General features: G+C 37.1%; 2 protein-coding genes across 25 annotated transcripts in view; one reads left to right on the top strand and one right to left on the bottom strand.

Moving 5' to 3' along the window:
* Positions 1 to 25,000, bottom strand: part of Mical (Molecule interacting with CasL) — a 388,129-nt gene that overhangs the window by 162,156 nt on the left and 200,973 nt on the right. For 6 of the 24 annotated variants that reach the window (XR_010856357.1, XR_010856360.1, XR_010856373.1 and 3 more), the window contains one exon: positions 1,718 to 1,768. The exons of the other annotated variants lie outside the window; for them this stretch is intronic. The gene's annotated coding sequence lies outside the window, so the exon portion shown is untranslated. The remainder of the gene's footprint in view (positions 1 to 1,717; positions 1,769 to 25,000) is intronic. 24 annotated transcript variants of the gene reach the window in all.
* Positions 21,087 to 21,395, top strand: LOC136849391 (protein PBMUCL2-like). The gene has a single exon (XM_067122743.1). The coding sequence runs from the start codon at positions 21,087 to 21,089 to the stop codon at positions 21,393 to 21,395; it is 309 nt and encodes a 102-aa protein (XP_066978844.1).

Genomic DNA, 25,000 nt, shown 5'->3' with positions numbered 1-25,000 from the left:
CCCCATTACCCCTTCCCCCCCGCCTCCTCCTCACTTTATCATCCCCCCCTTCTCTTCCTAAACTCTCTTCCGGTTAGGGTCCAATCGACCCCCACCCACTTTTCATTGATACTATTAATACACATTTCCATTCACAAAATATAAATGACCTTCATTGGGAACGACACCAGAGAACTCTGCAAATAAATCACATCCCGACCGGCGCCTGCATGGGGTTCAAACAACAGTGATATTAAGAGCAATCACGTTCACATTTATGCAAAATAATAAACCATTAGGGGGAATTGGTGAAATTACAACAAATTCTATAAAGTTTAAAATTTCACTCGACACTACACAGGTCTTTTAACCTGGCAATAATAATAGCAATAATAATAATGAGCGCTGAGCGGGCTCTGAAAATCTTTGAATAATTTTATATTTTGATAGGAATATTGTTGTGGACCTCCCACTTCACTGCATGTTAGTCACACACCCACACACACATTATATATATATATATATATATATATATATATATATATATATATATATATATATATATATATATATATATATATATATATATGTTGCAATTAAGTCAGTTCTAACGAAAAAATTCTTTACGCTCACTTTCAATACCTGGAGAGCAGATGGTGCTGTTTTATTCAGTAAAACACCACAAGATTTACAAAGTCTACATAACAGATTGCATCATATATCCAGAGAGGTGAGATTCAAAATAAACCTAACCTAAAAAAAAAAAAAAAAAAAAAAAAAAAAAAAAAAACAGAAGTAATGTTCTTACGGGGATGAAATAACTAGTTGGAAAAAGGATCAATGAGGCCGAGTCTTTCAAATATTGAGTTGCAATGATATCCAATATCGGTTCTCTTAGGTCGGAATTCTGTGAAGGCAAATCAAACATAAGGCAGGATGAAAATTACAGACTGAAAATCATACACGAGTCTAGTACGATCTGTGTCGCTATAAAGACATGAATGTCGGTATGACAATGAAATTATAGTAAAACGATTTCGTCGATTTGAGAATAATCTTTATAAAGAATATTAATATATATATATATATATATATATATATATATATATATATATATATATATATATATATATATATATATATATATATATATATATATATATATATATATATATATTAGCAGGAGTACAGTCATCACTACCAAAGGCAAGGTGATTGAAAACATACGAAAATAAAACAGAAATCAACTGACAGGAGAACTGCTACCTCATGACCTCCGACCTTTCACCAGTTACACACAGGACTTTGTACCCTCATGATGAGTACATGATACCTGAGTGTTGGTGTTTCCTTTCTGATTTTGACATTGGTTTCCTATATTTGTCCTATATTTAGTAATATCAGACTTTATGAAAAGACATAAAAATTCTACCGTTAACTACAACAACAGCCACATCAGTATTGATAATCAATCAGCAACATCAGTAATAATTATCAATCATGGTGTTAAAGACTTTTTTTTAGTGAGATAACCAAAATCATCTGCCCACAGCTGCTGCCACCAGTTCATTTAACCACGAACGGTGAATATTAATTCTTTGCGTCATAAAGAAATAGGTCTGTCAGACCCATGAATATGGAAACGCGATGATATAAGAAAAGAAATTAAACAAAAGTGATTTCGACATCAATTCGAGATCAATAACGGGAGACGTAAGACAGCATCAATTCAATTTACCTTCATTCCAATCCAGAGCAGAAAAATCACTCCGAACATCCAGCAACTCACCTGGAAAGAAATTATAAATGTGAAGAACTGGTAAAAGCACAACATAACACACAATAAATCAGCATGATCACATGACAAAATAACTTCTAAACAAAAATAATAAATTACGGATACAAATAGATACACAGGAGGTGATAAAGTATGAACAGTCTTAAACCTAAAACCGATATACACAGGTTAAAGAAATATAATAGAATAAGCAAGGAAATCCAAAGCATGGAAAAAATACTGCCTTCCTCACGTGACGTTTGAACAGAACTATATTTGGGAACCTATAAAATATAGTAGTCTTTCTCCCCTCATATATATATATATATATATATATATATATATATATATATATATATATATATATATATATATATATACATATATATATATATATATATATATAGATACACATATATATATAGATATTATATATATATATATAGATACACATATATATACAGATATATTATATATATAATGTGTGTATATTAAAATTATTCAAACAGACGAATCCCTTATCCAAATAATGTGATCGAGTTTGAATACATAAAAGCAATACCCGTTACAAAAACGAAGCCTCAAGGTAACAAACAAGCAAATATAGGCTACCAACGCCTGTTTCCAAAGACCACGAACTAGTATAACGGTAAAATGACAAACAAGAGTGGCAAAACAAGGCATCCTTAAATTGACGTACCCTTCAGACCTAAATCCATAAAAGGGTGGGGAAAAATGTCAATGCCACAAAACACCCATTGAATTTATGTACATCACGAACCCTAATCATAAAATGTGACAAGTATAAAAAAGGGCACATTTTTTCCTGATCCACTCAGAGCAGGATATGAGTGCAAAACATCCACGAACAAAACGACTAAAAGGGAATTTTTTTATTCTATATATTTAGGTTTAAAATCCCTCTCTCCTCCTTCACCCATAGTTCCAATTCCTCTCAGTAATTCTGGAGAGAGAGAGAGAGAGAGAGAGAGAGAGAGAGAGAGAGAGAGAGAGAGAGAGAGAGAGAGAGAGAGAGAGAGAGAGAGTATAAAACGTTACGAGGAAGCACAGATTCCGTAAATAATAATTTGGAATAGCAAAACAATGGCCTTTTCACAGCATATTATAAGGATGAAACTTTGGCCATTTTTTGTTTAAAGGGGAAAGAAAGAAGGTTCACTATACCAAAAGAACAAATGTGGTTGCGTGTGCGTACCAGAGAGAGAGAGAGAGAGAGAGAGAATTTCACTTTCAAAAGAGTCAAATGTGAGCAAAGAGAGAGAGAGAGAGAGAGAGAGAGAGAGAGAGAGAGAGAGAGAGAGAGAGAGAGAGAGAGAAATTTCACTGTCAAAAGAGCAAATGTGTGTGTAGAGAGAGAGAGAGAGAGAGAGAGAGAGAGAGAGAGAGAGAGAGAGAGAGAGAGAGAGAGAGAGAGAGAGAGAGAGGAAATTAACTTCCTTGACGGGAAGTATAAACTATACTTATAAACAATGGACCTGGAAGAAATTACCCAGCAGCAGCAGCAGCAGCAGCAATCTTTTGTTCCTGAGGCTCCCCATGGAGCGTCTGCTTAAACCTGAGGTAAGAAAGAAATACGTGGTATGCCTTCGAACGAGATTAGCACGGAGAACTATATTCCACTTTTTAATGTACCAGCACAGGTAAGAAAATAAAATGAAAATGCAATATTAATTTACTTGGCAGGATTCTGGAGCGTAAAAATGACATTTATGCGGGCATTATTTCAAATGGAATATGCAATATCGAGTTATATATTAGTCTGAAATTCTAGTCAAAACCGTGTAATGTACATTAAAGATGCCATCCACCCTTTAGAATGCTTTGTTTAACCTTGTTTAACTAACGTTAATGGACTATTTCCAAAACATTTATTGCCACAACAACCCAAAACCCCCTGGAAAAATGAGCACTTCCCTGCCATACCTCCTGCCACCCTAATAACAAAGAATTGGAACCATAAAAACTATTTCCACACGCGTAGTTTAAAAAAAATGTGGGGGGGGGCTATGCGTAAATTTTAAAATTTCACTAGATAAACCACGCTAGCTTAGGAAGTAAGGAAAATCTCCCCATTAAATGCATTATTAATATTATTAAAATTCGCGAAAGGTCGATCACACTCTCTCTAGTTCCCACCTAACAAAATAAACGCAAAAAGGATGCAATACACTAATCCTGCTACATCAAAATAGAAATGGGGGGTACTCTTCTTAGGCCTCTTAGTTTGGTATCGATGCTTCGCCAATGATTCTAGAAGTATATAGAGAGGCACCATTTACTCCGCTCAAATCAGTCGCATTCTGTCGAGACTGAAAGTCGTCGTCGTCTTCTTTCTCTGCATCTTTTCCCACTTCTATGTGGGGTCGATGTTTCTGGCAGCTTTCCTCCTCCACCCGGCTCGGTCAAACACATCGTCCTCTGACTGTAATTGTTTGTCTCTCAGGTCTTCTCTAACTACGCCCTCAAAATATGTATGGGCCTTAGCCCCGATTATCCCCGAAGTACGGTAAGCGGCAGAGCCACCTCCTGATGGGTAAATTCAGTCAGAAGCAAACGATATAATGGCGGTCGCACTTTCGAGAAAGAGGCCAGTCAAGAAGGGGGTAGCGTGTTTAAAATCGATTTACATATATACATATACAATATATATACAGTATATATATATATATATATATATATATATATATATATATATATATATATATATATATATATATATATATATATATATATATATATATATAAATATGTATGTATGCGCGTGTGTAAATTTACGTGTACTATATATACATATGCATATGCATGTAAGAGTGTGTGTGTTTGTGTATATGTGGTAGAAGAGAAAAAATAAATTTATATGCTCGTTTGAAATTCTTTTTGCTATAACTGCGGACTATCATAGCCACACACACACACACACACAGAAAACATATTTAGATACAGAGTTACAAAACTTTTCTCTAACAAAAAGATTTCACTAGAAAAGTTATATCTGGAAGAAAACAAGACCGCAGTACCTATTAAGTTCATCTTTTAAGTGCAGATTCAAGGCTAATCCTGGATTTCTGCTGCAATATCAAGGAAAAGATGAAATTCCCCATTATATCTAAAAAAAAAAAAAAATCCATACTGCTCAAATACACTCATGGCAAAATGTCAGCTTACGAACTTTTTATTTTTCTTCATTTTACCGACTAAACTTTCTCACTATATAAAAAGTAGAGCTGAAAGGGATTATGGGACGTTTTAGTTCGTAATAACATTAACATATAATGATGCTTCCGCTGAAACAATACACCTTAAGGCCAAAATAAGGCCGCATCGTGCAGCTCCCCACCGTGCACCGCCGGGTTCTAGCGGGGATTTTCGGGGACGCCTACGAAGACCCAAGTTGCGTGGCTGAAAATCAAAAGTTCAAAATAATGACTCCGAAATAGCTCTCAAATGGCCGAGGCTTGCTCTGGGTCCAGAAGTTCCAGAAAATATGCCTGTTGGGGACTCCTTTATGTACCCCACTAGAATGGCCACTGTGTCAGACTTTTTACGATTTTCACTCAGCTGCTTTCAGGAAAATTTCATAACGGCTGCAATATTCGATTGAAAATAATTTTTTTATACAAAAAATTTTTCATTTTACTTTCTTCCTTTCAAGAAAAAGCTTAAGGTGGATTTCTTTTTATTCATCTTTGTTTTTTAAATACATACTCAACATTCATTCTTCTGTACACGGCTTTAATGGCACCACAAAATTATGAGGTACATACAGCCGAAAATATACTGAAATGACACAATTAACTCTTGTAAAAACCATAATTATGTCTCTATGCTTGACCTCGACAGTGAACTGAGGATTTTTTACCTTTCACGCAATGGCAATTGTAGGCTAACGCCTGCCGCGTGACAAATACGCAAGGAACAGGGGACTTATATAATAAACGATACTACTGGTGGTATATTAGCTGCCTAACAGTGTTTGTTTATGCCTGGAGATACTCTTGTTGAAGCTGAGGTGTGGAAGTCAACTTTATCGACATTCTGGTAAACAGAGGTCATCCACTCGCTACTCCTTGTAACCTGTCGTCTACTTTAACACTATCAAAAGGTACCTGGAAATTCTTTCTTTGACTCTGCAATCTCTCTTTCTCTCTCTCTCTCGGACGGTTTTCTGCAAGCAGTGAGTTCAGAAAACTTCACGTAAAAGGTACTGAAATGTGTACAGGCACATGTGATCTTTTCATGCTTATTACAGCTAATTAATAGTACACAAGATGACGAGCCATCATAAAAAAGGAGTGAATGTAAATGTCTAAAACGACAGCCAAATAAATATGACATCTGAAAGCAGGTGAGTCCTTGAGATTAATTTACTCCGACGGAGTGAGATCCTACAATGACATCATTCAAGCAAAAGTACAAATAATATTCATGATTGTCTCAGGCCAAGGTGAATGTACAATACGTGCAATCTGGCAGGTAAAGCATTCTCCAAACACTCACAGAAAAAATCCTGAGATAAAATCAGACTTTCTGGGAAAATCACACAAAAATGACATACTACTACAGTAGCTCAAACACCATGGCGTTGCTACTTGCAGCACAGGCAGACCATGCTAATCACTTCACCCGGTTTAGAAAAGCAGGGTCCTGTATGCAACGTGCTGACGTAAACTAACTGGAATCTGAAAGTTCAAGGAGCAGCTGATATATTTGAGAAGTTTACCTTGCCGAATAAATACGCAATTACATGACAACACACCGAATCATCGGAGACCCTCGGGGCTGGGTGACTCGGCGGACTAAATAACGAAAAGTAAATAGAGGACGATCCAGTTCTGCAATATTTCAGAGTTGGAGGTTCATGATTGCCAGGGGGACAAATACAGATGGCCAGCATGGAAACACATAAGGTTTTAAGCTGACTGCATTATTTTTTAGATTAAAAAGATGAGTCTCGCAGGAATAACATGGATACACCGCATAAAACGTTCAATCCAAATACAAATCTTTGCCACGATAACCTCTGGCATGATATATGTGTGACCATACAACTTATGTTCTCGAATCTGGTCTACTGTATTACTTAATTACTACGACCTTCCACAGCATTGCGGGTTGGATTCCCCTTACCAAGAGATTATGATTTTGCAGAATTGACTGATTTGACGACTTCTCCTGGGTGATACTAACTATAGAGAATAATAATGAACATGGTGGATAATAAAAACAAGTAAAAAATGGGCCGAAGTTTCTTCCGCACAATCGAATTTTCTGTACAGCGTATAATCAAGGCCACCGAAAACAGATCTATCGTTCGGTGGTCTCGGTATAATGCTATTTGAGACGCGGCCCATGAATCTTTAACCACGGCCCGGTGGTGGCCTATACTATATCGTTGCCAGATACACGAATATGGCAAACTTTAACCTTAAATAAAATAAAAACTACTGAGGCCAGAGGGCTGCAATTTGGTATGTTTGACGACTGGAGGGTGGGTGATCGATCAACATACCAATCTGCAGCCCTCTAGCCTCAGCAGTTTTTAAGATTTGGGGGCGGAGAGACAAAGCCACCTCAACAGTTTTCTTTTACAGGAAACTAAAAGTGACTGTATACTCGTATATGAGAGATTTAGCTACAGATTCGTGGATATGGAATACACTAAATGATTTCAGGGTTGTAAATTGAATAACCACACAATATGTAATTCAAGGCCGAAAACAAAACAAAAACAAAGAATCCAAAAGCACTACGCGGGATTTAAATAGAAGAGAACTCATTTATGTGATGTCACTGACAAAAGATGACGCACGAATGTATAATCACTGATGGAAGATGACGCACGAATATGATGTCACTGACCAAAAAGTGAATGAAACAAGGCCAAAGAACCGTCATGAAAAAAAAAGGGGGGGGGGTTAATTTTAGTTCTCCTTTCACCTGGGGAAACGTGTTGTTCCATAACTATGACAAGCCAAAAGTTTCCGTAAGATGTATGCAAGAACTTCACCATCATTTGCCTAATTTTTTATGAGAGAGAGAGAGAGAGAGAGAGAGAGAGAGAGAGAGAGAGTCCATTCATTATTGTGGAACGTCTTCATACCATATTCCAGGTTCTCAAGTAGAGAATTCAATCAGTTGACAGTAATGAACCTTGTATGAAGGTATGTTTCCCCCAAAACTAAAAACTGTTCATAAATCATATTCTTCAAAATTTTTACTCTTCCACTTCAATACAAAATAACTACTAAAACATCACTCAGAATAAAATTAGTACAATATACACTTCAAAAAACATTATCGTTCGGAGAGCATAACTGTCCGCAAGCAAAGGCTGGGTAATTCACCCCAACAACAGGTAAGTTCCCTTCTTTCATGCACTAATTACTCCCAAATTTTAAATTTTCGTTGCCATTCACACGGTGCAATTCTAACCTAATTTCCGTAAATATATATATATATATATATATATATATATATATATATATATATATATATATATATATATATATATATATAGAGAGAGAGAGAGAGAGAGAGAGAGAGAGAGAGATTTTCTCTGCGCAATCCTGGTAAACATGCGAATAAACGTAGCCCAAAAACCTCCTTTACAGGGTAATGAATGGTTGTGAACACTTGATAAAAACTACGACTGCAAATTGAAAGGACGTCTGGTTTACTGGTCATTGCTGATGTTCTTGTTTCTCGGACCCATTCCGTCAAAAGCCAAAGGTAAAAAGTTATAAAGTAAACTCCTCAATTAGTTAACTATAATCACTATCTATGGAGGTATGTTTCTTATATAGTCAACTATTTATGAAGGTATGTTTCCTTACAACTAAAATCTGTTAATAAATCGCATTTTTCTAATTTCTCAATCATAGGATTTCCTCAAAATCAAATAACTGATGTGAATTCCCTTTCGCTTAAATACCAAAACCAGTATTTGAAAAAGTTATTCAGAATAAAACTGGTGCAACGGACTCCAAGAATAAGAGCGCAAACCACACACACAAAAACAACAGTTCTCTTTTTCATATCCGAATTACTCCCACATTCTAATCCTTTGGTGCCGCCTGACACAAGGCTCACCTTTAATCTAATTTTGGTAAATTTACGAAATACAGCATTTTTCTGCGGGAGCCTGCTAAACATCCGAATAAACGTAGCCCAAAACAACCTCTTTTTCAGGTAAAAACTACTGAATGTCTGTTTACAAAGTCCAAAGTGGTAAAAGGTTAAATTCTCCACTACAAACAGAAACGACTTCTGGTTTACTAATCATTTTCTATGTTCTTGTTTCTCGGCCCCCCTCCGTCAAAGTCCAAAGTGGTAAAAGGTTATAATTCTCCAGATTCTCGGCCCCACTCCGTCAAAGTCCAAAGTGGTAAAAGGTTATAATTCTCCAGATTCTCGGCCCCACTCCGTCAAAGTCCAAAGTGGTAAAAGGTTATAATTCTCCAGATTCTCGTCCCCACTCCGTCAAAGTCCAAAGTGGTAAAAGGTTATAATTCTCCAGATTCTCGGGCCCACTCCGTCAAAGTCCTAAGTGGTAAAAGGTTATAATTCTCCAGGTTCTCGGCCCCACTCCGTCAAATTCCAAAGTGGCAAAAGGTTATAATTTTTCAGAGACTCCGTCAAAGTCCAAAGAGGTAAAGGTTATAATTCTCCAGGTTCTCAGCCCCACTCCGTCAAAGTAAAAGGTTATAATCGGGCACAATGAAGAGGTAAAAGATTTTGACTTCTGTGTGGTAAAAGGTGTGATTCTCGCCCACTCCGTCAAATTCTTGGTTTTTACATCAACACTCAATGACGAGCGTCTAGGCAAAATGAAGAGGTAAAAAGATTTTGACTTCTGTAACCAAACAAACGTTGCTCTTAATCTACTTCTCATGATTTCAAAACATTATAGATAAAACTTTCGATAAGTGAAGAGCAAAACCTGACTGACTGGAATATCAAAGAGGAGCGAAAGGAGGAGTAGCTGCCCTTCAAAAAGTCCAAAACCCAGGGTTTAAAAATGCGTCGTTTCGACGATAACAACAGCTACCAAAGAACAGCCATAAAAAAAGAACAACAACAGTAAAAGCCGACAAAAACGGAAAGCCACGGAATACCATCCGCCAGTTTTCGTGGAAACTTTCCCACCTCATTGTTGTGATGGTTACGAGGAACCCTTTCCACGAAAACTGAATAAAAAGTAATTGAATAAAAATGAAACAAAACACAAAACAATAAAAACAGGCAGAACCAGTTTTGAGCTCAACCCAGTTGCAAAAGTAGCAAATGGTTACTAAACAAAATAAATTTCTACCTGTTATTGTCGTGGTAGCATCACGCAACCCATTACATTATTGGCTGGGGCACAATTCAGAATGGTGAAAAAAATTCCAAGTGGTCCTAAACAATAACTTTTTGAGCTTATGTAAAAAACGGAAAATTTATCCAACTACTACTTATTTCTTGTCAGAGCACGAAGGGATAAAACTATAATATATACAGTATTACTACAAACGCACACACATACACACACACACACGCACACCAACGGTCGTACACATACGATTACTATCTTAAGCAAAATTCCAGCCTCCACTTAGCATGTCATGGGGGTAATTGTTCAATGCGATGATGACAAAATAAACCTTGACTGACAATGGCCCAATACAACATCCAACAGACAAAGTCACCAATCTAACTGAAAACACTGTATTAAAAATCACGTTAGAATCGAACAGTGGGAACCCGTTACTCTGATAAGCAATTCTAAGAGAGAGAGAGAGAGAGAGAGAGAGAGAGAGAGAGAGAGAGAGAGAGATTAAAAAATAATAAAGGATTCTTCTTACAATTAACATCCTGTTATCAATACTGGTAGCAGTAGTGAAATATCTACTAAAATGAACTCATAAAAACCTAGTTGGGGTCAGGCATTAGTAAAAGGATGATGAAAGCACACCTCCAAAGTTTACAAGGTTTCAGAAAAGTATCGAGTCGGCGCAGGAGAAACGTAACACTCAATCCGGTGATCACGTTTCTGCAACCGCTAACGAAGAAGAAGAAGAAGAAAGGACCCACGTGTATAACATATCACGATAGAGGTTACTTCAAACACCGCCATTTCTCCAGGGACCGGGTTGTATTATTTCGACGAGACTTGAAGCTTCCTGCTATGAATGTTTAATGAGAAAATGCGTTAATCAAGTCTCAGAACACGTGCAATAACCAGTTTCATCATCATATGCCTCACTGAATTTATATTATTCTACCCGTTGTAATAATGTTTCTATCAGGAATAACGCTAACCAATGGTCAGACAAGGGATGTTTCCCTACTAAGCGTAATTACTGTATATCAGTCTTCAAGAGAGAGAGAGAGAGAGAGAGAGAGAGAGAGAGAGAGAGAGAGAGAGAGAGAGAGAGAGAGAGAATTTTATCTTTTTAAGCAAGTGCGATGATTTCCAGCCAGAAAATATACTTTACATACTTCGTCAACAGCTTTAACTAGCTCTTTGAGGAGCATCTGTAAGCCTCTAATGTAAGGTGTCTTGATCAATCCTTGAAAAACCAAGTAAAAAATGCACTGGTTTCTTCGGCGCAATCGAGTTTTCTGTATAGCGTATAATGCTGTATGAAACTCGTAGCTACGACCGGGCAACGCTCAGTTGCTCCCCAAGTGGGATCACGTGAAGTTGCGTTGGCGACGCCTCCGGAATGGGACTCTAGCGGTGTCAGACACACGATCCATGGTTAACCTTAACCTTAAATGAAATACAATTACTGAGGTTAGAGGACTGCTACTTGGTATGTTTGATGATTGGAGGGTGGATGATGATGATCATCGTACCAAGTTGCAGCCCTCTAGCCTCAGTAGTTTTAAGCTTAATCTGAGGACGGACAGACAAAGCCATCCCAGGAGTTTTCTTGTACAGAAAACTAAAACGCGTAAAACACTTTCTTCAAGTTTTGCAGATCATTTGCAAGGATGAAATAAATCACGTTTAAGAAAACTTCAAGCTATGACCATAATACCATCCTAACGACCCATTCATGCTAGCTGACTAAAACGATGAAATCAAGTCCTTCGACGGCAGAATACAGCTTGTGCTGAATGAAAGCGCAATCACTATTTCATAGATGACCTTTCGCCCTCAGTTTTTACTCGAAGCCCTACATGACTGACGGTTTTGTTTTACAGCGTTGTAATCTACAAAAATTACAACCATCATACTCTCATAATTTCCAAGATACCGAGGCATCATATTGTTTACTTCCTCCCTTGCAAAAGGGGAAAAAATCTTATTCTCTTGAGAAACTTTACACATCCAAGTACCCACCCTACTCTAAGAGCACAGACAATGACGAACATATAAAAGTCAAATAAAAACTGAATATTTGATGAAAAAAAAAAAAAAAAAAAAAAAAAATCCGTAATTTTCCATCCCTTACAATAAAATCACTGACATTTTATTATTTTTCCAACAATTCTATAATCTGAGGGGCTCTGTTCAAAATGCAAACTGCAACATAGTGTTTAAATCGGGTGATGAATTGAACTGAATACAGAATTTAGGTCAAGCGCTGGGACGTATGAGGTCATTCAGTGCTGAAACAGAAATTGACAGTAAAAGGTTTGAAAGGTGCACGGTCCAGATACCGTGGAAAGGTGCAACAGGAGGAAAACCTCGCAGTTGCAATATGAATCAATTGTTAGGAGAGGGTAAAAAGTAAGATGGAAGAAAGAGAATATGAAAGGAGGTACAGTAACAGGAACGAAAGGGGTTGCAGCTAGGGCCGAAGGTACGCAGCAAAGAACCTTAAGTATGCCTAAAGTGCATCGCATGAGGTGCACTGACGGCACTAACCCCCTACGGGAAATCGGGTGGTGAAGGTCAGTCCATTTTTAAAGCGACTGGATGTAACGGTTCTAAAGGTTTTGGGCCGAATGTCGACCTACAAATCTGTAGTTGCTTTAGGCTAGAGTATTGGCAGCAGTATTTGTTTAAAAAAAAAAAAAAAAAAAAAGTATACCTTAATTTAACCAGACCACTGAGCTGATTAACAGCTCTCCTAGGGCTGGCCCGAAGGATTAGATTTATTTTACGTGGCTAAGAACCAATTGGTTACCTAGCAACGGAACCTACAGCTTACTGTGGAATCCGAACCACATTATAGCGAGAAATAAATTCCTCTTACTCTTCACTGGCCGGTCGGAGGTTCGAACTCGCGGCCAGCAGAGTGCTAGCTGAGAACCAACCCACCGCCCAACGAGGAACTAGTTTTTGTTCAAAACAGGAGTGAAAGTTGCAAGGAAAAATCTCCATTTTTTACTACGCTGATGTCCGCACGAGGCAGGAGCTGCACTCCGTACAAAAGCTGGGGCATCAGGTCTTAGTTATTCATCTACCAAAATCACTGGGGACCTCGTATATGGAATTCCAACCTAGTGAGGTGATACTATTGAAACACTCACACGGCAGACAAACGGAAGACCAAAATTTCATAAAGGTCTTGCAATATCACCACAAAATACTAATTTGGAAACCATAAAAACATTTTACGTGAAAATGCCGACGAAAATTAGGCAATGAAGATCTAAAGATGCCGGAATTCAACTATAGAGTCCAGCTCAAACTCGGAAAATTACCAAGTCCTGTTTCTAGCACTACTACCAATAGTACTAGAACGTAACTCATGCACTGGTTCACCTAATTTGCATATGAATGCGCCAACGTGGGATATGGAATGAGAAAAAGCTGCACACGCATCTATGCATCAATTCTCATTACACGAAAGAGTAAACTGAATAAACAGAAAGACAGGAAATCTGAATGACAAACGTTTTAACAACTTCAGTGCTACAACGAAGCAAAACCAGAGATAAAAAATCAATTGATGACGAAAGAATGAAGCGCAGGAAAGAAACGGACATGAAGCAATAAAACAGGGAAATACAATAAACGTTCTTTATTGCCTCGTTCGCCTTCTTGATTGTGAATGAGACTGGAGCAAAACGCTTAAAAAAAACAAAATTTACTTGTGACGTTACCTAATTAGGCATAAAAAATACTTTTCGGAATAAATTACAGAAAAAAAAAAACTCGAAATATCTCGTCATATAGGAGAGGTTCCTAATCAAAAGGTAAGTCGAGACCAAACAACAAACATCCGCTGCACTTTTTTTTTTTTTTCTCACGTAGCTATTTTTTCTCGCATCACCTCGCTGGCTGCTGCAAACATCGTGTCATTTTCGAGTATCAGGTTTAACACTCGTCAGTCGGCTAGATTTATATTTTGGACCCAACAAAAATTCGGAATAGTTTGCCTAGTGCAGTTGTGGAATCGTCTGGGCTCCCAATGTTCATGCGAGGAGCAAATTCATTCCTGCTTTCTACTGACGCCTCTGAATTCAGATGTATCGGTCGTATTTCCTGTTCCTTCAAACTGACTTATTTATCACCTTTTTCCTATAACTTTTCTCTCTCTCTCTCTCTCTCTCTCTCTCTCTCTCTCTCTCTCTCTCTCTCTCTCTCTCTCTGCCGGCTTTGGGGGCCCCTTTGGGTTCATAATCTCTTGACTCTAACCATAATGACTTTCAGCTGAAGATTTAAAGAAAGAAGAAAGAAAGGAAGGCAAGCGAAAAGCTAAGAAACGTGAAGGAAATCCTAAAACGGTTGAAGAAAAAAATGACGAAAAATGTTGGAAATGATGCGGAGTGGTCTACCCGGAACCAGAAGCATTTACCCTTTGGCGATTACGAAGCAAATAACGACACACACACGTCAGCTTTAAACGCTTGGTTAAAAGCCCTTGTGACTTTGGACTTGCATACCCATCCACTGGTTATGTTTTAGTTATGACATCATATATATAAAACAAACTAAAGGTTATACACAGAATACCGAAATTTAATAATCATAATCATCATCAACCAGAACAACAACGATAAATTACATTCATTACACTATTACTCAGAGAATATTTCAAAATTCTATGCACTTATTTTCATATTAATTACATTACCGGCCATGTGGAACTTCCTACCTCCCGATGGAATATAACACCAAGTTCACTTTAAAGTCAATCAGAAAGCTCCATATGCATAACCATTGATCTTTTCTTAACAAATGACTCATTTAAAAAATGAGCACTTTTGTCTCCCATCCGATCAAGGAATTACTGAAACGAATGGAATATAAAATTTAGGACAAAAGGCCAATGCTAGGATCTATCAAATGATTCAGAGCAGCGCTGAAAGGGAAATTCAGAATAAAAAGGCTTTAGAGGTGTAACAGGAAGGAAACCTCGCAGTTGCACTATGAAACAATTATTATAGGGTGGAAAGTAAGGTGGAAGAAAGAGAATATGAACTGAAGTAAAGCAAAAGGAATGAAAGGGGTTGAAGCTAGGGGCCGAGGAGGGGACGCTGCAAAGAACCTTAAGTAACGCCTACGGTGCACCGCGGGAGTTACACTGATGGACTTTTTTTTTTTTTTTTTTTTTAACAACAGACGTTAAGCCATTCTTGCCTCACGTCCGACCTTTTATTACACACATTTCGAGAATCTTGTCTTCAAAATCACTAAGTGATTCAAAGAAAGTTAAAAAAAATGTTAAAAGAATATCCTGGTGGAATCTCCAAACCCACGTGCGCTAGAACTCACTTTACGTTATAATGAGTAACATTTTAAAGCAATCCACTCAGCTCTTTCCTCGTGGGAGAGGGGAGATTTAGAGCTTGAGTCATGTTTCTATTATTTAGCCAATTTCAATGTTCAAAGCGGAAAAAACCGTATCGCTAACATAAGCGAAAATAATACAACTCCCACTAAATGTGGAGCTTTATTGTAGCTGCAATATTAATATCACATACATCTACTAAAAATCCTTATTTGACCACAATAGTATCTGCCAAAATAAACTGAATTACTCAAGATAGACAAAAATGTTCAACAAAACCTCAAAATCAAATCTTTGAAAGGCCAGTCTGGAGGACAGAAAAACTTTTTTTTTTTTTTTTTTTTTTTTTTTTTTAAAGCAATTTTTTCTTTAGTGCGACGCGAACAGACCTACGGTTTTCGCTCTGCCTCCTGTAGTAAGCAAAGATTAGTTTTTATCTCTGATAGCACTGATTGATTGATATAATAATGCAATCTGATGTCACAACGCCAATGATCATCGAAGCCCTAAAGTCGTTTCAACTGTCAATTATTTGGATTAAACACATAACAAAAAATAAATAAATAAATATATACATAAAATAAAAAATAAACCAAAGTAAAAGCGCGATTCTCAAGAGAAACATTTACTCACATGATCCTTACTCTGTGATTACTTTTAGAAAAGTGCAGTTTTTGTATGAGATGCCTTGTTAATAGTGGATGTTCCCATGACTCTCAAGGACGATAACTCTAGTTTTATTTTCCCAAGGTATAAACTCGTTTAGATTTTATCACACTTGGGATTGTGGGCATCAAGACCTGGCGGCTGGAATCCCTTGGTTATTTGCTCCACTCTTCTGAACTGCTCTCCCTGAAGGTTATATTGTAAAGCTATTTTAGGAGTCATATATACAATTCTTTATATCACGCACAGTAGCTGCAAATACAACATGGACATTAGTGATCTCTCTTTCTCTCTCATATATATATATATATATATATATATATATATATATATATATATATATATATATATATATATATTACTGTTAACGTAATGTATGAATGTATGAATTATTGCAATAACTTCATAACTCCAATACTCATTAAAAAAAAAAAGCATAAAAGTCTCCACTGGAAGGAGAGCCATTTCAAAAGGAGTGTCCGCCAGCGCGCATTAATTTAACCGTTAACTTCCCACAGTAAAATCAGCCGAAATGGAAGTCCAGGCTTCTGCAAATAATGAAGGCGTCGATGCTGATAACACACTACCAATTACTTAAACATGATGTTAATACTTGTGAAAGGAAATCAAAGCGGTAGTATAATAAAACTGCCATCCTCCACATCACATAAACAATAACATTTTAATTTTTATAGTCCACTACTACTACTACTACTACTACTACTACTACTACTACTACTACTACTACTACTACTACTACTAATACTAATAATAATAATAATAATAATATTAATAAAAATAATAATAGTACCAAATTCACGAGTGGATATCGAAACCAACCACGTAAATATCATAATAATCATTTTTACCTCCACGAAGAAATGCAATAAATAATTGGTTTAGATATTCAACTGCAACTCATTCGATGCATTCCAAGTAGTTTCTCACCCTTGGACGAGGAGGAGAAGAAGGGAAAGCAGGGTCTTGTTTATTTATCTCACACTTCCTTGTTAAACATCTCTCAGTATGCAAGCAACAGCTCTTGGCGAGTGTCTGCTTGCTTCCTACACTCTTGCTGGGAAGGGCCAACCATCTTGGTGAGCTTCTGTCTCTCTCGCAGATGTGCACATAACATCACAAAGACCTAAACATATACCATATACGCAAAGAAAGGTGTACATACAAAGCATATATGAACAGAGACGTGGTGATATATCTATGAATGACAGTATTAATCAATCACCGTACAAACGCGTGCGCGCATACACACACGCGCAGACGTTTTTAAGTTAAAAGTTAAGTATATCTTAGTTTAACTAGACCACTGAGCTGATTAACAGCTCTCCAGGGCTGGCCCGGAGGATTAGATTTATTTTATGTGGCTAAGAACCAACTGATTACCTAGCAACGGGACCTACAGCTTATTGTGGAATCCGAACCACATTATGACGAGAAATGAGTTTCTATCACCAGAAATAAATTCCTCTAATTCTTCACTGGCCGGTCGGAGAGTCGAACGCTGGGCCAACAACGTGCTAGCCGAGAGCTCTACCCACCCCTCAAATGAAGAACTTTGCAGACGTTTTTAAAATGGCTAACACGATTAGAAATGGTCTGACGGCTGGTACTTCAGCCTAAGGCCCAGTGCCACAGTCTCTCACGGTACAACCCTTTTCACCGTAGCGCTATACAATCATACTCTGATGTAACACTGTGAAGAATAACATCAGAGTCGTATCAATGGATGGAACACTTTTTCTCAAGAATGATGTTCTCATAGACTGAAAGTAGACAATAACTTCGCTGATATAAAAATCAATGGCGATCCCAAATGATCTGAAATAGAAAACACAATTTGCGTTGCCCGATAATGCAATGAATACTTAATGAAAAACTGCCAAACAGAACTTCAATATTTACTAGGTGACCTTGGAAGTAAAGTTGACATGAAATTCCAAATACATCGAGCGTGTTTTCAGAGAGAGAGAGAGAGAGAGAGAGAGAGAGAGAGAGAGAGAGAGAGAGAGAGAGAGAGAGAGAGTTTCACTTGAGCGTCAAAGGACCCGTTTCCATGGGTGGCCTACCGTGACAGGGGGAGACATCGGTGGACACAATCGTCATGGCAAAGTGGAGGCATTAAAAGCAGCATCGATTTTCTTCACAAGGCCTCCTACCTGAGCGCAACCCATGAGCTGCTCTAAACACCTGTGATTTCAGGAAATGATCTGAGAAACGGCCTCATCTACATCAGGTGTGCATGAGAACGCCTGGCGAGGTTTTAAATTTCTTTCCCAGTAGTAGCGACGTCGTAAAGCGATTTAAAAATACGTCACCGAGCGATTCATCGGCCGACCATGGGAACTAGACTCGGGGAGATCTCACGAACATCATAAATTTCAAAAACATCGTCGACCGTTTAATCTCTTCATTATTTTTCCATACGTCATTCACGCTATTTAACAACGACGGCTCCTTCAACGTGCATATTACCTTAAAATATCAAAGGCTTTCTAATTTCCTCCTATAACTGAACCTGGAGCGGTAAAAAAATTACCTGGGAAAACGAACGCCCGCGAGTCTTTCTAAACGAAAATTTCACATGACTAAAACATCTATACATCTTAGAATTTTATGGGTATAAGAGGACAATTCTACAGTAAACTGCCAAAATTGGAAAGATTTACTAGAAGACTAAATTTCCGAAAGAAAACAAGTGTTGAGGAGTTTTCTTAACTGCTTCACAAAACTGATTTTCATAACGGCACCATTCACTGAAGCATTATCAACTTTCTAAAAAATAAAAAAAAATTCAATACAATTACACACATACATACATTCATACACTTACATACAAACAAATTCTAATGATGTATTTACCTCTGAAAGCGATCAATACTACTCCGTTCTCTCTCTCTCTCTCTCTCTCTCTCTCTCTCTCTCTCTCTCTGGGGAGAAAAAGGAGAAGAAACAAACGAGTCCTCCTCACTGACATCTATTCCTTCGCTGAAAAGAAGCGAACAGGCTGAAGGCGCTATCGAAGAAAGGGATTTCCCAAACAGCTCCCTTTTTTCATTTCGGCTTAAAGGAAATGAACAGCCTGATAAAAGGTATCGAGACGCCAGTTTCTTACATCAGTGCTAATCAGCGGAGAGAGAGAGAGAGAGAGAGAGAGAGAGAGAGAGAGAGAGAGAGAGAGAGAGAGAGAGAGCATTTAGTATCAGAAGTATCATCAAGATCACTGATAAAGACAGCGTTGTTGTTGGTATTTTTATTTATAATCATTACTATCATTACTGCCGGCATTGCGCATTTTACCAGGATTAGAGAGAGAGAGAGAGAGAGAGAGAGAGAGAGAGAGAGAGAGAGGAAAACGATCACTAATATATTATTATTATTATTATTATTATTATTATTAAAGTAGTTTAACCAGACCACTGAGCCGACTTTCAGCTCTCATAGGGCTGGCCCGAAGGAGGCATATATATATTTATACATACATACCTATGTTTCAAGGCCTTCCTTTGTGGAGGCACTGTTAACATTTACATGGGAGAAAAGAGAAAACCTCCAGAGACTCGGTGAATTACATTAATGTGGTATTTTTAAACATATAGTTTAATGAGCACTAGATCGTTAGACGATTGTAGTGGATCACTGCCAGGGTAGAGAAGGCCGTGGGGATGGCACCCTCGCCCCAATAAGACCTGCTTTGAGCCACAAGTTAAGTTTAAGTTTACCGCCCTCAGGAGCCATACCTCTAAGGGGAAAAGCCATATGGTGAATCTGAATACTCTCTCTCTCTCCCTCTCTCTCTAATATATATATATATATATATATATATATATATATATATATATATATATATATATATATATATATTACAATTGTAAGTATACACGCCAAATATGCGCTCACAACTACCCATCCAACCACCAACACGAATGAAAGTAAAAAACAACTTGCGACAGATCATCTAATAAGCGGTTAAATGAGCAAAGCAATAACATCTAATAAGAGAGGGAGCCATAAACACAAAGCCAGGTGTGCCTCACCTCAAGACCACAACCGCCCAGACTCAGGTGCCGCCTCCTCAACTTTTACCTTGATCAGCACCCCTCCAGGATGCTGGGATACGATCAACCATCACCAATAAGGCTGACTTGGCGGGATATTGGAAAAACTCGTCTACTCTTGACGAGAGAGAGAGAGAGAGAGAGAGAGAGAGAGAGAGAGAGAGAGAGAGAGAGAGAGAGAGAGTTTTGCTGATGACAACAGAAAACACTGTATCAGTTTCAGAGAAGACAAGAAAGAACATTTTATCAGTTTCAGAGATAATAATAGAAAACACTGTTCAGTTTCAGGGATGACAATAGAAAACACTGTATCAGTTTCACGAATGACAACAGAAAACATTGTATCAGTTTCAGAGAAGACAATAGAGAACATTTTACCAGTTTCAGAGAGTAATATAGAAAACACTGTAACCGTTTCAGAGATGACAATAGAGAACACTGCATCAGTTTCAGGGATGACAACATAAAACATTGTATCAGAATCAGAGATGTCAATAGAAAACACTCTACCAGTTTCACATATGACAACAGAGGACATTTTATCAGTTTCACAGATGAATATAGAATACACTGACCCAGTTTCAGAGGTGACAACAGAAAACATTGTATCAGTTTGAGATGACAATAGAAAGCACTGTATTGTATAGCCTATAACAGTTTCAGAGATGACAACAGAGAATATTGTATCAGTTTCAGAGATGACAATAGAAAACATTGTATCAGTTTCCGAGAGGACAACAGAGAATATTGTGTCAGTTTCAGAGATGACAATAGAAAAAACATTGTATCAGTTTCCGAGAGGACAACAGAGAATATTGTATCAGTTTCAGAGATGACAATAGAAAACATTATATCAGTTTCAGAGATGACAAAGACAATATTGTATCAGTCTCAGAGATGACAATAGAAAACATTATATCAGTTTCAGAGATGACAACAGAGAATATTGTATCAGTTTCAGAGATGACAATAAAAAGCACTGTATCAGTTTCAGAGATGACAACAGAGAATATTGTATCAGTTTCAGAGATGACAATAGAAAGCACTGTATCAGTTTCAGAGATGACAACAGAGAATATTGTATCAGTTTCAGAGATGACAATAGAAAACACTGTATCAGTTCCAGAGATGACAACAGAGAATATTGTATCAGTTTCAGAGATGACAATAGAAAACACTGTATCAGTTTCAGAGATGACAACATAGAGTACTGTAAAAGTTTCAGAGATGACAATAGAAAACATTGAACAGAGAATGTTGTATCAGTTTCAGAGATGACAATAGAAAACATTGTATCAGTTTCAGAGATGACAACTGAGAATATTGTATCAGTTCCAGAGATGACAACAGAGAATATTGTATCAGTTTCAGAGATGACAATAGACAACATTATATCAGTTTCAGAGATGACAAGGAGAATATTGTATCAGTTTCAGAGATGACAATAGAAAACACTGTATCAGTTTCAGAGATGACAACAGAGAATATTTGTATCAGTTTCAGAGATGACAATAGAAAACATCGTATCAGTTTCAGAGATGACAACTGAGAATATTGTATCAGTTTCAGAGATGACAACAGAAAACATTGTATCAGTTTCAGAGGTGACAACAGAGAATATTGTATCAATTTCAGAGATGACAACAGAGAATATTGTATCAGTTTCAGAGATGACAATGGAAACCAATGTATCAGTTTAAGAGATGACAACAAAAAACATGGTTTAAGTTCCAGAGAAGACAATAGAGAACATCTTATCAGTTACAGAGATGACAACAGAAAACACTATACCAATTTTAGAGACGACAATAGCGAATATTGTATCAGTTTAAGAGATGACAACAGAAAACATTATATACGTTTCAGAGAATACAATAGAGAACATCTAATCAGTTTCAGAGATGACAACATAAAACACTGTATCAACTTGAGAGATGACAATAGAAAACACAGTATCAGTTTCATAGACGTTCCACAAACTTATTAATGAGTAGTATCACATATTAATTTAAACTATAAATAAACTCCAAAAACCAAGATATATTTTCTAAACAGACATCTTGAACTTCTTCAATATATAATGTTCCAGGCGTAGCATAAAAAATGCACAAGAGAAAGCACGGTGTCCCTGCGGAAGGTCATATCACCACATGACACGGGGAGAAATCACGTAGACAAGGAAAATATCGATAATACTTACACACTCTAAGTAGCATCCTCGCTAACTCGTAAAGCAATAAAAAGACTACATCTCTCGTAATAAATCAAAAGACTAAATTTAAATATATAAAATAGGATATAAATAAATATGGGGAAAATCGTGACCAGCAAACAAAAGCAAAATATGCGACCAAGAATAAAAGTGACTCCGAGTCAGACTTCACTGCTTGAGTTTCGCCACCAATTGAAGATGAACAGCATACTGGGAGGTAGAGGAAGAGGGGAGCAGGAATACAGAGGGTGACAGCATTATCCCATGATGTCTATATTGCTCTCTTGAGAGAGAGAGAGAGAGAGAGAGACTAAACTCCTTAGAATGTGAGCCTGTATAAGGAAAATAAGTGCAAATCTACATAACCCAAGACCCAGACCACCTCGTCTCGTTCGAAATGAAAGCAGCAGCACCCTACGTTAGGAAAGGGATAACAAAATCTCCTCTGACGAAGACCGCAAATAGCCAGACACATAAAACAGAAAATATATTTGGGTAAGAACAACAAAATGCGGTTTTCTTGCTCTTGGCTTAGTCTGGCCTCAAGCCAAGAAGGCTGTTGCAATAGGATTTTATAAGTTGAGCCACACCATCGATTGGGTGTGTTTCAGTAAAAGATTCAACCGGACACGGCATCTGCTGTATCAAATATCTATTTCTCAAGATATTATGCCTCTCACACAACGAAATAGGTTGCCACATAAATCAATCTCTTGGATGCATAAACTATTTCACTAAACAAAATCTGGAAAAACATTGCCATTATCATGAACTGTGCTGTCATTAAAATAACTTCTACAAACATCAGTGGCAAGAACAAACCCTTTGTTCTAATCAACTGACACAAGCAAAAGCCGCGTTTTGTATATATGACTTACAACAATAACGACTACAGACACCTGCAAGCCTGCCCCAGAAATCATTTTAATAACCTACTGTTTACATCGTACTTAATTTCAAAATTAAGGAAAATATTATATAGTTTTGAGTATTCCAGTGTGTGTGTGTGTGTGTGTGTGTGTGTGTGTGTGTGTGTGTGTGTGTGTGTTTTCTAAGTAACAACTGCACACTTTCGACGAGGCCTTTGCTTACGTCAAGGTGAGCGTTCACAGAATTAACGACTATCTTCTTTGGGGTTTGACCTAGACTGTGAGGGGCCAACTCTTAAAGAGCTCTTCAACGTGTGCAAAATCTCAGAGAAAAACTGAGTATAACTAATTCAATAAAGGTAAATTAGAAGAATTATACCTAAAAACAATATTAATGGAAATAAAAATATATTGTCAATAACTTTATAGTACAATTACGTAAAATGACAATAAAAATTAAGTAAAAATCATCAATAATAGAATTATAAACGAGAACTAGACCTGAAAAATCCTAAAAGAATGACTATGTTTATATGTAAGTGTTAAGAACCAATGTGAAATACTGTCATCCATCTATCGAAAATAATAGTTCGCTGTACTTTCGTAGTACATGAAATAAATAAAATTATACATTTACAAAGTCAGTCTCTCTCTCTCTCTCTCTCTCTCTCTCTCTCTCTCTCTCTCTCTCTCTCTCTCTCTCTGTATATATATATATATATATATATATATATATATATATATATATATATATATATATATATATATATATATATATATATATATATATATATATATAAATATATATATATATATATGTGTGTGTCTGAATCTGCATATAAGGATATATCTTCGTATATCAACTGAAAGCAAGATCAAATAATAATAAGATCGCTCAATCAAATAAAACTAGCCTAACATCATCCAGTCACTTTCGTGCAAACCTTCTTCTCAAAATAATCACGCACAAAAAAAAAAGGGGGGGGATACAGCAATGCATGTCCAAAATCGACACGGCATGCAGTAAGCACTATTTCACCACTTTCGAGAATTCCAGTTAATTTCAATCAGTAATCTGGGACAACAACAGATGGCCCTCGGTAATTCTACCTTAATAGCAAGTGTCATTCTTAACAACACACCCGCTTGATTATCTAATCCGGATTTGGAAGCAGGACGTTCAAATATACGTTTAACACACTATACTTAAACCCGAATTCTTCCGAACTGTTGACAAAATCCCCGAGAAAAAATTTATTTGTAAAAATATAAATAAAATTATACCTAAAAACAATACTATAGGTCATAAAATATTGTCCTTAACTGGTAAATACTTGTATTCGTTACCTAGTACAAACCTTATATCACGATATCTAAACGAACCTGATAAAATTAGTTTTCCCCAACTTCTAAAGGTACCACGCACCCCGTTAGGTCCTCTTATATGGCTTCCTGAGTCTTATTACCCTAAAAATATTAAAATTCCGGACTTATGAGATGCGTCCACAAGTGAATATAAAACTATTCATTTTATGGATTGAAAAACCAGGTTCACCTCAAGAAACAGCAACAACAAAAGACACGTACGGACATGAGTTCGCATAAACATGCACACGAAAGATGGAGAGAGAGAGAGAGAGAGAGAGAGAGAGAGAGAGAGAGAGAGAGAGAGAGAGAGAGAGATTAAAACACAAATGGGGATTATAATCGATAGGAGACACCGAGGCCCT

The sequence above is a fragment of the Macrobrachium rosenbergii genome, chromosome 21, assembly GCF_040412425.1.
Source record: "Macrobrachium rosenbergii isolate ZJJX-2024 chromosome 21, ASM4041242v1, whole genome shotgun sequence".
NCBI lineage: Eukaryota > Metazoa > Arthropoda > Malacostraca > Decapoda > Palaemonidae > Macrobrachium > Macrobrachium rosenbergii.
The sequence above is the reverse complement of the archived record's forward strand: the minus strand, read 5'-3'. Positions and strand labels throughout refer to the sequence as shown.

Bases quoted from the DNA above. Each gene is read 5' to 3' on its own strand.
- LOC136849391 (XM_067122743.1), top strand. From the start codon at position 21,087: ATGACAATAGAAAACATTATATCAGTTTCAGAGATGACAACAGAGAAT.